Source organism: Scyliorhinus torazame, chromosome 10 (assembly GCF_047496885.1).
Source record: "Scyliorhinus torazame isolate Kashiwa2021f chromosome 10, sScyTor2.1, whole genome shotgun sequence".
Lineage (NCBI taxonomy): Eukaryota > Metazoa > Chordata > Chondrichthyes > Carcharhiniformes > Scyliorhinidae > Scyliorhinus > Scyliorhinus torazame.
In genome coordinates this window covers 218,140,832-218,154,117 of record NC_092716.1, presented here as the reverse complement: position 1 = coordinate 218,154,117, position 13,286 = coordinate 218,140,832, and the positions used below count along the sequence as shown (strand labels likewise).

At 49.1% G+C, this 13,286-nt stretch overlaps 1 protein-coding gene across 14 annotated transcripts in view; it reads right to left on the bottom strand.

The window, feature by feature from the left end:
* sox6 (SRY-box transcription factor 6) overlaps positions 1–13,286 on the bottom strand; it is an 832,058-nt gene that overhangs the window by 168,366 nt on the left and 650,406 nt on the right. For 12 of the 14 annotated variants that reach the window (XM_072466411.1, XM_072466398.1, XM_072466409.1 and 9 more), the window contains one exon: positions 12,201–12,324. In XM_072466411.1, coding sequence (XP_072322512.1) covers positions 12,201–12,324 — 124 coding nt within the window. The remainder of the gene's footprint in view (positions 1–12,200; positions 12,325–13,286) is intronic. The other 2 variants (XM_072466399.1, XM_072466410.1) reach the window with 1 other exon arrangement.

Here is a 13,286-nt window from a genome sequence, read left to right as displayed (position 1 = left end):
TTCGTACTCAGTTAATATTCTCAAGTTTTGATATTCACTATCATTTTTTTTTTCATAAACAGGCACTCACATGATTCAGATCTGAAAGTTGTTGCGTTAATAATGTGTCTGCGTACTTAAACTGCCTGCCCACAATGTGGCTTAACGTCAAGTGACATGCCAAACCAGAGATAAAAATAATTAAGACATGGAAAAAAATGTTAAGAGAGAGCTAAACATGCTGTACGAATGACAGAATATGGATTGCAGCAGCACTGGAACAGTACAGATTGGCAGCCCATGGTTGTGCTCACACACTCTAGGCCCGAATCCCCGAGGAGTGGCAATCGCAGTTGCATTGCCGCTCCGCTCTTTTTCACGTAACTTAGTCGGGAGCTGCACATTTCTCGCTCAACCGTCCGACTTGAGCTGGCTAAAAGAAATGTGCAGCGTACCACCTCCTGTACAGTGTAGCAGCATCAGGGGAAGTGATGCCATCCATGTCCCTCTTTTAACGCCACCCGCTGCAGTGAACCAGATAACGTTTAAAAGTCCCAGCCACTTTCAGAAGCCAGGGAGAAGTTAAAGTATGCAGGGAGCCAGGGCTACTGGGCTCAGCATGTTGTAAGATCTGGTTGTTTGTGATTTCGTGCTGCCATCCAAGTATCATGCCAGACCTCAGGTGTCACCTGAGTTCTCCCGCTGGGGTAGAATCGTTCCTGGTCTGCGCTGACACGGCAAGTGGCGACCAGGAGTGATTCACTCTCCCTCACCATGCAAGTATATGCATGGTGAGGAGCTTGCGGAATCCTGCTTTTGGGCTGCCATTTTGAGCTGGCTGATTGGAGGGGGGTGTCTCTGAGATGGGGTGTATCTCAGGCAGGGGGGGTCTCTGATACGGGGATGGGGGGAGTCTCTGAGATGGGGATCTGACTGGGGTGGGGTGGGGTGGGCAGGATGTTCATTGTGGGAGGCCCTCCGATGGACTTTGGTTGCACCAACACTAAGTACTTACCCCCTTGACCCACCATGGGGTCCACTGTGTTAATGTCGCACTTGCAAATACTTGTACCAATGCATGCCCCATAAAACCCAGCTGAGAGGGTTGGGGCATCACGGGGGCATTGAGAATCAGGCTCCTAGATTGTTAATTAGTTGCAAATGGGTCCAAATGACTCATTTGCATCCTCACACTGGCACGGGGCAGGTATCTTGCTGCTGGCAGGGGACCAGAGCATCGGAATGGGATCGGCATCATTTTTCATTTGGCGCTTGATTCTCCATTGGATTGGGAACCCCGCTACGAGTGGCGGGAGGTGGAGAATCCATCCCATGATCATCGAGTTGCTATCCGGATGCATGCACTGATATCTTTATCTATACTGGCATCCCTAGAGTGCACCCTGTCCAGGAATAAGGCTTCTTCTACAACCTTGAGACTGTTTCTATCAAAGGTGAGGTCTGGTGCTTTACTGTGCTGGCTGAAACATAAGCTCGGTCTTGGGGACACTAATTTGGAGCCCAAGGTTTTTGGCAGCAGTTTAGAATGTGTTTGCCATGGTCTGGATCTATTCCTTGTTGTAGGCAGCTTGGACGCAGTCATTTGCATACTGAAGCTGTCTAATTCCTGTATCTGTGACTTCAATGGAGAAATTGAAGATCTTCCCTGAACAGAACCTAATGCTGATACCTGCCGACATGTCCCTGGTGACCTGCTTAAGCATTGCTGCAATGAAGATCTTGAAGAGTTGGAGAGCCACAGTGCTTCCTTTCTTTACAGCTGCTGGACAAGCTGAGTCTAAAGGTCCAGCCAAACGTCGTAAATCAACTTGCCGGGCACAGCTAACACTGGATGTTAAGCTCCTCAAGAGCACTACTACTGACATTGCCTAGTTCAGTATAAAGCAGGAATCTCAACTTGAATCCTGCTGGTCTGTATTGCATGGAGATGAATACAGAAACAGGCCATTTGACCCAATCAGTTTGCTTGATACTTATATTTAACATGAGCAGTCAGGCCAAATCTAAAATCCCCTTATTCTCCTTTCCTTCAATCGAACTGATTATTAAATACATGTTCCTTATTTTATTTATTGACTATGGCAGTATATTCCACAACCGTCTAGTACAGCAAAGGTGTTTCTCCTCTCTCATTCCTCAGTCTCTTATATTTATGTTCCTTCATCAGGACCCCTCACTCACTGGAAACAGCAGTTTCCATGTAATCTGTTGAATCCCTTCATAATTTTAAACAGGCCTGTCAAATGATACCATCATCTCCTCTGTTCAATTTTCAATTATTTCTTCCCCTTTGGATTGCCTCATACCAGGCGACATTCCAATGGTACAATCGTTCTATTATCTCGGTGTTTCTTCTATAGATTGATGTCAAAACTATAACAGTAATCCAACCATGGTCTTCACGGTTCGCTAAGTATGGTCCATGGGCCACAAGTGATCTACAAGGGTTCGCCAAGTGGACTGTGGGCTGGTCCAAAATGCAAATCATTTATGTGCAATGCCATCTCAAAAGCCATACGAAAGAACAGGCCACTGTTCACTCATGTGATACCATTCCCGTAACAGCCTCCCCGAACAGGCGCCGGAATGTGGCGACTAGGGGCTTTTCACAGTAACTTCATTTGAAGCCTACTTGTGACAATAAGCGATTTTCATTTCATTTCATTTCATACTATCAGACACCACCTGTGTGGCACGAGCCATCCTAATTGTGAGCAACATCAGTGTAGCTTTATAAGTGCATGCGGCACAGTGGCTAGCACTGCTGCCTCACAGCCCCGAGGACCCAGGTTCGGTCCTTGCCCCGGGTCACTGTCCATGTGGAGTTTGCACATTCTCCCTGTGCTGGGGGGGGTTTCGCCCCAACAACCCAAAGATGTGCAGGGTAGCTAGATTGGCCACGCTAAATTGCCCCTTAATTGGAATTTTTTTTTAAAATGTAGTTTTATCAGCAAGATTTATGTTACTGTAGATTTAGTTTGATTAATATTTTTGTGAGATAAGTATTAGTTTATCAGAAGAAAATTATTATGATAATTTTATAACACATATTAGAAAGTTTCAAATAAACATGTTCTCTCGTAGTATTCGTGTTTATTAGGTGAAAATGTTTATACTTTTGTTTCTGGCATGAATAAATAATTTACTTATGATATTTAATTTTTTTAAATTATTGCACATAAATGTATTACATTTTGTCGTGAAAGAGCAGTGGAATATTTATATTTCCCCAAGTTTCCATCAACTCTGATGTGTTTTTTTTTGCTCTGGCAAGCAAAGGTAGGTGGGGTAGGACCTGCAGGGACATTTGAGGGTTTTTTTCACCTCCCCTCCCCCCCCCACCAAGGGGTCCGTGGACAAGAAGAGGTTTTAGAGCCACTGTTGTAAATCGGCCATTATATTGACTTTTAGATTCCGTATCTCTTTACATAAACCTAGGGGCGCTATTCTCCCCCGGCGCGGCGACCCCCGCACGCGATTCTCCCACCACCCAGAAACCAGGGGCGTCATTCTCCGACCCCCCGCCGTGTTGGAGAATGGCCGTTGGCCGCCGTGAATCCCGCCCCCGCCCCCGCTGAAGTCTCCGGTACCGGAGATTGGGCGGGGGCGGGAATCGGGCCGCGCCGGTTGGCCGGACGCCCTGTTCAATTCTCCGGCCCGAATGGGCCGAAGTCCCGCCCAGAAATTGTCTGTCCCGCCGGCGTAAATCAAACCTGGTATTTACCGGCAGGACCAGGCGGCGTGGGCGGGCTCCGGTGTCCTGGGGGGGGGGGGGCGCGGGGCGATCTGACCCCGGGGGGTGCCCCCACGGTGGCCTGGCCCGCGATCGGGGCCCACCGATCCGCGGGCGGGCCTGTGCCGTGGGGGCACTCTTTCCCTTCCGCCTCCGCTACGGCCTCCACCATGGCGGAGGCAGAAGAGACTCTCCCCACTGCGCATGCACGGGAAACTTTCAGCGGCCGCTGACGCTCCCGCGCATGCGCCGGGAAACTGTCAGCGGCCGCTGACGCTCCCGCGCATGCGCCGCACTTCCACGCCAGCTGGCGGGGCAACAAACGCCATTTCCGCCAGCTGGCGGGGCGGAAATCCCTCCGGCGTCGGCCTAGCCCCTCAATGTTGGGGCTAGGCCGCCAAAGATGCGGAGCATTCCGCACCTTTGGGCCGGCGCGATGCCCGTCTGATTGGCGCCGTTTTGGGCGCCAGTCGGCGGACATCGCGCCGTTGGGGGAGAATTTCGCCCCAGAGGCGTGCGATTCGAACCGGGCCGCTCAGAGAACCGGCGAACGGTAGTTCTCCAGCCCGGATGGGCCAAGCGGCCGCTACGACACGACAGGTTCCCATCGGTGCCGTTCACCCCTGGTCACTGCCGGCGGGAACTCTGCGGGAACGCTGGGGGGGCGGCCTGTGGGGGAGGGAGGGACGCTCCTTCACTGGGGTGGCCTCCGATGGGGTCTGGCCCGCGATCGGGGCCCACCGATCGGCGGGCCGGCCTCTCCCCTGCCGGGCCTACCTCCTTCCGCGCATGGCCCCAGAACACCGGCGTCATTTTGGTGAAGGGCCGGCGTGCGTGAGATGTTCCCCGCGCATGCGCAGGATTGGGCTGCCCCAACTGCACATGCGCGGGTTGGCGTGGTGCCCATTTGGCGCCGCGTAAGGACGCTGGAGCAGTGTGAACCACTCCACGCCGTGCTGGCCCCTTGTGGGGGCCAGAATAGGTTGTGCCCGGGCCCTGTTCGCACTGTCGTGAAACACGACGGCGTTCACGATGGCGCGGGCACTTGGTCCGCACCCCGGAGAATCGCTCCCATAGTTCCTTTACCATCGAAAACATTCAAGGTGATTCACAGAGGCATAATCAGACAGAAAACAATGAACCAAAGAAGGAGATAGCAGATGAAATGATTAAAATATTGGTCAAAGTGGTGGGTTCTGAAGAGGGTTTCGAAGGAGGAGAGGAAGCATAGTTTAGAAAGGGACTTGCCATTCACGAGCTCTATCAGGAGAAAGCAGAGCTGCCAACGGAGATTCAGGGGGAGTGAGGAAAGCATAAGAAGTCAGAATCGTAGGAACACAGATTTATCAAAAGGTTCTGGAGCTGAAGCAGGTTCAAGGATAATTAATGGTAAGTCCATGAAGGGTACTAAACAGAAAGGTGGGTGGCACGGTGGCACAGTGGTTAGTATTGCGGCCTCACCGCACCAGGGACTCAGGTTCAATTCTGGCCTCGAATGACTTCCTGGGTGGAGTTTGCACGTTTTCCCCGTGTCTCCGTGGGTTTCCTCCGGGGGCTCCGGTTTCCCCCTACAGTCCAAAGATGTGCAAGTTAGGTGGATTGGGCATGATAAATTGCCCTTAGTGTCCAGAAGGTTAGGTGGGGTTACTGGGTTACGGTTCAGAGGGTCGGTGCAAACTGGACCGCCGAATGGCCTCTTTCTGCACTGTAGGGATTCTACCATTCCTATGAGAATTTTCAATTCGAGGTGTTGGGAAACAGAGAGCTAATATAGATAAGCAAGCACAGCCGTGATGGGAGAATGGGATGCTGTGAGATATGGGCAGCAGAGATTGAGAGATCCACACTTTAGGAATAGCATGATGTTACATTAGGAGATATTACATCTATTTAACTTCTGATATTGCTCAGCAAATTATTTGCAGAACAATTTGCTTTTTTTTTTATTAAGGGGCAATTTAGCATGGCCAATCCACCTATCCTGCACATTCTTTTTTTAAGTTGTGGGGTTGAGACCCACGCAAACACAGGGAGAATGTGCAAACTCCACACAGACAGTGACCCGGGGCTGGGATCGAACCCGGGTCCCAGGCTCCTTGAGGCTGCAATGCTAACCACTGCGCCACTGTGCCGCCCCTGTTGACAGAACAATTTGTGAATAAGAAAAACTCTTCAATTTTCTGCACCTTTTGAAATCAGAATGAGCACCATTGTGTTCCTATATTTTGTCGGCATGTTAGCTAGTTGCTCACCACTACTGGCAGGGTTTTCTTTCATAGAATCAGAATTTACTTACAGCACATAAGGAATCAATCCATCTGGTTGGTTATGTCCATGCCGGCTCTCTGCGAGAGCAACTCAGTTAGTCACAACACCCCACTCTTTTGCCCATAGTCCTGCAAAATGTTCTTTTCAAGTGCTTATCCAATTCCCATTTGCAAGCTTCCAGAACATATGCTTCCGCCACCCTCTCAGGTAGTGCCAGTTTTTTGCTCACTGCATATTAAAGCTTTTCCTCACTTTGCAGCTGGTTCTTTTGTTATTATATCAGTGTCCTCTGTCTCTTAACACTTCCACCAACGGGAAAAGTTACTCTCTGGGCGGGATTCTCCCGCAACTGGCCTGATGCCGGCGCCAAGAGCGCGTGAACCACTCCGGGCCGCCCGGAAGTTGTGGAATCCTCCGTACTTCCGGGGGCTAGGCTGGCACCGGAGAGGTTGGCAACTGGCGTTGATGGGCCAGCTTGAGTTGGCGTATGCGGAGAACCGCCAGCGTGTTCTTGCGCATGCGCAGGGGGTTTCTTCTCCGCGCCGGCCATGGCGGAGCCCTACTTAGGCCGGTGCGGAGGGAAAGAGTGCCCCCACGGCACAGGCTCGCCCGCAGATCGGTGGGCCCCGATCGCGGGCCAGGCCACCGTGGGGGTCCCCCCCTGGGGCCGGATCCTCCTGCGCCCCCCCCCTCCCCCAAGGACTCCGGTAAACGGCCTACCAGCCAGGTCCCGCCGTGATGGACCACGTCCAGTTCATGCCGGCCGCTCGGCCCTTCGGGGCCCGGAGAATTGCCAGGGGGGCCGCTGCCAATGGCCCCAACCGGCGCAGCGTGAACCTCGCCCCTGCCCGAAAACCAGCGCCGGAGAATTCGGTAGCCAGCGTCGGAGCGGCGGGGCGGGATTCATGCTGCCCCCCTGGCGATTCTCCGACCCGGCGGGGGGTCGGAGAATCCTGCCCTCTATCTATCCTGACCAGACCCCTCAAGATTTTGAACAGCTCTATCAAATCTCCTCTCAACCTTCTGTTCTCTATGGAGAACAATGCAAACTTCTCCAGTCTATCCACATAACTGACATCCCTCATCAAAGGAACAATTCCCATAAATGTATTTTGCAACCTCTCTAAAACTTCACATCCTTCTTAAAGTGCCCAGAATTGGACACACCAATTCCAGTTGAGGCTGAACTACAGTTTTATAAAGGTTCATCGTACTTTTCTTGCTTTAGTACTCCGTGTCCCAGTTAATAAAACCTTTTTAACCCTTTCTCAAGCTGTCCTATCCGTTTCAATGATTTGTGCAGATAAAGCCCCAGGCCCCACTCTTTATGATTGTACCCTTTATTCTATATTGCCTCTCCTTATCCTTCCTATGAAAATGTACACTTTACATTTTTCGACATTAAATTTCATCTGCCAAGGTACCCACACATTTTAGCAGCCTGCTTCTGCCCTCTTGAATTTTATCACTATTCTCCTGACAGTGCACAATACTTCCAAGTTTTGTGACATCTACAGATTTTGAAATTGTGTCCTGCATCCCCAAATCTAGGCCATTAACCTACATTAAGAAAAGCAGTGGGCCTAGTATGGATTCCTGTGGAAACAACCTGTTTACCTTCCTTCAGTCTGAAAAACAACAATTAACCATTATCCTCTTTTTCCTGTCACTCAGTCAATTTGTATCCATGCTGCCACTGTCCCTTTTATTCCCTGAGCCTCAATTTTGCTTGCACATATATATCAAACACCTTTTGCAAGTCCATATACACCGCATTACCATCAACAACCAGCTTTGTGGTCTCATCAAATCTTTCAATCAAGTTAAACATGATTTAACGGCAGCAGGGTGGCGCAGTGGTTAGCACTGCTGCCTCACGGTGCTGGGTCACTGGCCGTGTGGAGTTTGTACATTCTCCCCATGTCTGCGTGGGTCTTACCCTCACAACTCAAAGATGTGCAGGGTAGGTGCATTGGCCACGTTAAATTGCCCCTTAATAGGAAAAATTTTAAAAATATATAAACATGATGCAATTACTGATTAAAAATCTGTCTATCTCAGCCTTGATTAGACTGAACGACCCAGTCTCTACAGCTCTGAGGTAAGGAATTCCACAGATTCTTTGCCCTCTGAGAGAAGAAATTCCCCTTATCTCTGTCTTGTGGGAGACCACTTTCTCTGAGGTTTTTCCCTCTGGTTCTAGGCTGTCCCACAGTTGGAAACATTCTCTCAGCATCTACCCTATCCAGGCCTCTGAGAATCCTATATGTCTCAATAAGGTCACCTCTCATTCGTCTAAACTCCAATGTACAGGCCCAATCTACTCAAACTCTCTTCATAAGTAAATCCCTCTATACTCAGGATCAACCGAGTGAGCCTTCTCTGGACTGCCTCCAATACCAGCTCTTTGATAAGTGGATCAAAACTGCTTGCAATATTCCAGGTGTGGTCGAACTAGTGGCTTATATAGTTTTAGCAGGACTTCCCTATTTTTATACTCTATTTCCTTTGCAATAAATGCTAACATTCCATTTGCCTTGCCAATTACCTGCTGAACTTGCATGCTAGCTTTTTGTGGATTACACATGAGGACCCCCAAATTCTTGTGTGCTGCGGTTTTCTGCAGTCTTTCTCCATTCAAGTACTATTCAGCTCTTTTATTGTTCCTGCCAAAGTACATAACTTCAGGGGCGGCATGTGGCGCAGTGGTTAGCACTGGGACTGCGGCGCTGAGGAGCCGGGTTCGAATCCCGGCCCTGGGTCACTGTCCGTGTGGAGTTTGCACATTCTCCCCATGTCTGTGTGGATTTCACCCCCACAACCCAAAGATGTGCAGGTTAGGTGGCTTGGCCATGCTAAATTGCCCCTTAATTAGAAAAAAAAATAATTTAAAAAAAAAATTTTTTGAAGTAGATAACTTCACATTTTCGTACGTTATATTCCATCTGCCAGGTTTTTGCCCATTCACCTAACCTGTCCATATCCATCTGTAGACTTTTTGCGTTATCCTCACCACTTGTCTTTCCATCTATTTTTGTGTAATCCACACGTTTAGCAGTAGTGCATTCACTTCCCTCGTCCAGGTCATTAATATGTATTGAAAATTAATTGTGGCCCCAGCACGGATCCCTGTGGCACTCCACTAGTTACAAATTGCCATACTGAAAATGCTCCTCTTATCCCAAGTCTCTGGCTTCTATCAGTTAACCAATCCTCTATCCATGCTAAATACAAACGCCAACACCATGGGCTGTTACCTTTTAAGTTTCCTTTTGTGTGGTACCATATCAAAAGCTTTTTGGAAACCCAACTACTCATTTCGCTTCATCTATCCTGTGTGTTCCCATCTCAAAGAATCCAAATAAATTTGTCTGCCACGATTTCCCCATCATGAAGCCATACTGACTCAGCTTGAGTATATTTTGCAATTCTAAATGCTATTACATCCTTTATAATGGACTCTAACATTTTCCCAGTGACAGAGTTAAGCAAACTTGCCTACAGTTGCTTGCCTTTTGTCTCCCTCCTTGTCTGAATAAACGTGTTACATTGACAATTTTCCAATCCTCTGGGACTTTTCCAGAATTAAAGGATTCTTGGAAGATTACTACCTGTGCATGCACTATCTCTGTAGCTACTTCCTTTAATGTCCTGGGATGCAAGCCATCAAGTCCAGGAGACGTATCGGCCTTCAGCCCCATTAGTTTCTCGCGTACTTTTTCCCTTGTGATTGTTATTGTATTTATTTCCTTCCCCCCTCCCACCTTGATTATTTATTTTTGGAATGTTATTCATGTCTTCCACCTTGAATATGTGGCGGACCCGGTGGGGGGAATGCTGGAGATGATGAAGATCCTTAGGGAGTTTGGGGATTTCTCCGGGTACAAGCTTAATATGGGGAAGTGCGAGTTGTTTGTGGTGCACCCGGGGGACCAGGAGAGGGGGATTGGTGAGCTCCTGCTAAAAAGGGCGAAGAGGAGTTTCAGGTACCTGGGGGTCCAGGTGGCTACAGCTGGGGGGGCCTTACATAAGCTCAACTTCACGAGGCAGGTGGAGCAGATGGAGGAGGAGTTTAAGAGGTGGGATGTGCTGCCATTCTCCCTGGCGGGTAGGGTGCAGTCAGTTAAAATAACGGTGTTCCCGAGGTTTTTGTTCCTGTTCCAATGCCTCCCCATCCTGATCCCTGAGGCCTTCTTCAGGCGGGTTAACAAGAGCATTATGGGGTTTGTGTGGGTGCAGAATACCCAGAGGGTGAGAAGGGTGTTCCTGGAGCAGTGCAGGGATAGGGGGGTTGGCGCTGCCTAACCTCTGTGGGTATTATTGGGCCGCCAACTTGGCGATGGTGGGTAAGTGGGTGATGGAGGGGGATGAGGTGGCATGGAAGAGGCTGGAGATGGCGTCCTGTGTGGTCACAAGCCTGGAGGCGCTGGTGATGGCGCCACTGCCGCTTTCGCCAATGAGGTACACCACGAGCCCGGTGGTGGCGGCTACCCTCAAAAGTTTGGGCAATGGAGACGTCACAGGGGGGAGGTGGGGGCCTCGGTGCGGTCCCCGATTCGGGGGAACCACCGGTTTGTCCCGGGGAGGATGGACGGAGGGTTTCTGAGCTGGCACAGGGTAGGTATTAGAAGGATGGGGGCTTGTTTGTGGACGGGACGTTCGCGAGCCTGGGTGAGCTGGAAGAAAAGTTTGGGCTCACCCCGGGGAACACCTTCAGATATATACAGGTAAGGGCGTTTGTTTGGCGGCAGGTGGTGGAGTTCCCACAGCTGCCGCCAAGCAGGGTCCAGGACAGGGTGCTGTCGGGGGTGTGGGTTGGAGAGGGAAGGATCTCAGCAACGTATCAGGTGATGCAGGAGGAGGAGGAGGCCTCGATGGAGGAGCTAAAGGGTAAGTGAGAGGAGGAATTGAGTGAGGAGATTGATGAGGGGATGTGGGCGGATGCCCTAGGGAGGGTGAACTCTTCCTCCTCTTGTGCGAGGCTTAGCCTCATACAATTTAAGGTGCTGCATAAGGCTCACATGACCGGGGCAAGGATAAGCCGGTTCTTTGGGTGCGAGGACAGGTGTGTTAGGTGCTCAGGGAGCCCAGCAAATCACACCCACATGTTCTGGCCCTGCCCAGCGCTGGAGGACTTTTGGAAGGGTGTAGCGAGGTCGGTGTCGAGGGTGGTAGGTTCCAGGGTCAAGCCGGGCTGGAGGCTCGCAATATTTGGGGTGGCAGAGGAGCCGGGAGTGCAGGAGGCGAAAGAGGCCAGTAGTCTGGCCTTTGCGTCCCTGGTAGCCAGGCAGTGGCAAACGTTTCTAGATTTCCTGGCAGAACGTTCGAAGATGGTCAGCAGCGGCAGGAGGGGGGGGTTGGTTGGTTGGTTCTTCGTTTTTTTCTTGAGTGGGTGTGTATTTTTGCCTTGGTGTTGATGAAGGCTGTTAATTTATTATTTATGTATATGGAGGGCGGGGGGAGTTTGTTCTTTTCTTTCTGTATTTTGTTGCTGATATATTGTGAAAATCTGAAAAAATTAAATAAATGTCTTCCACCTTGAAAACTTACGCAAAGTATTTGTTTAACTCCTCTGCCATATCCAGGTTTTCCCATTATTACTTCCTCAGTCCCATTCTCTAAGGGGCCGATGTTCACTTTGGTCTTTCTATATATTTAAAGAAACTCTTGCTGTCTGTTTTTATAATACTTTTTAGTTTACCCTCATAGTTTATCTTGCCACCTGAGGGAAGGAGCCAGGTTTAGGCCACATCTGCTCCAATTAGGCCTCTTGTAAATTTGAAACACAGGTTGAGACCAGGTTTATCCAGGTCAAAGCCTTAATTCAAAGATCTTTCACTGGACTTGTGGCAGACCAGGGAGAGGGCACCAAAAAGAACCATGCAGCCACGTTTAGTGAGAAAATGGTTTGTTAGGAAAGGAATATTGTGCTAGCCTGGTGGCATCGGGTGACATATAAAGAAACGTCACCAAAACTCAGTGGAACAATATTACAGGATGATTTGTCTTCCTTGGGAGAGGAGGGATAAGGAATAAGGAGAGAAAATGAAACAAAATGTACTGTTTTCAAGGACTGTTATAAGCTAATTTCCCATACCAGATAAACCATCAACATTTTGAGCAATAATCTAACAATAACTGCCCAATAAAATGATTTTCTTTCCACAATGTCAAGGGATTCATTGTTTAAAAAGCTTACCTGGTTTGTATGTTATCCCTGGGGGGAAAAGGAACCCCTGCTGAGCTGCGGCAGCCGCTGCCAATGTCCGTTGGTCGTGTGGAAATATTGGGATCATGAGTGGAGGCATGTGACCCTGAACCTGCTAAAGACAACAAGAGCTCTGATCACACACAGAACAAATGCATTTTGACAAGGATTATATAACAGTGATAGTGTACGTGTGCTCACAGACTCCCACAATGGTCTCCCTTAACCTATTAATCTCTACCAATTTCACATCATCACATAAAAGGCCCTCGGGCTACATTGTTTTCCTTTTTGTGTAAGGAGTGGAAGAGTCTTGTTGAAAGTGTTTGTCTTCCATTTCTTGCGTTAAAATCTCCCATACGTTCAGACCCCCTCTGTGCAAACACAGAATAGACAGCATTATATAAACTATTTAAATCCTGTCGCCCTGTTAGCACACTGCATGTTTGCTGGGAATTGTGCATTTATGCAGTCTATCTCTTCCTGGTGAGTTTGGAAACCGTTCACAGTTTGGTGAATAGATTTTCTACTGGTGGGAGGGTTCTCAGCAACAGGCAAACTGAAGTTAACATGTCAAGCCAAGGTAAAGACACAGATGTCTCTTCTTAAAAATGGCTACCAAGTGTAAAAAATATATTCAGTTTGTTCAGCGTTTTCGTTTTTAGGTCATTATTTTTTCCCCTTTGTTGCCGAGGTGTTGGTTCATGCTGGAGTCTGGTTCCATTGACATCAACTCACTTGCTGTAGGGTGGCACGGAGGCGCAGTGGTTAGCACGGCTGCCTACGACGGGTTCAATCATGGCCTCGCACCACTCTCTGTATGGAGTTTGCACATTCACCCCGTGTCTGCGTGGGTTTGACCCCCACAACCCAAACATGTGCAGGGTACGTAGTTTGGGCATGCTAAATTGCCCCTTAATTGGAAAAAAAATATGACTAGGCACTCTAACTGTATAGAAAAATAAAATGTTAAAAATAAAAAAACTCACTTGCTGTAACTTGAAATGCCATTTTCTTTCATGGACGCCAATAGACAGCAAGTGACGTCAGTTTCTTCTGTCATGAAAGGCTTCATGG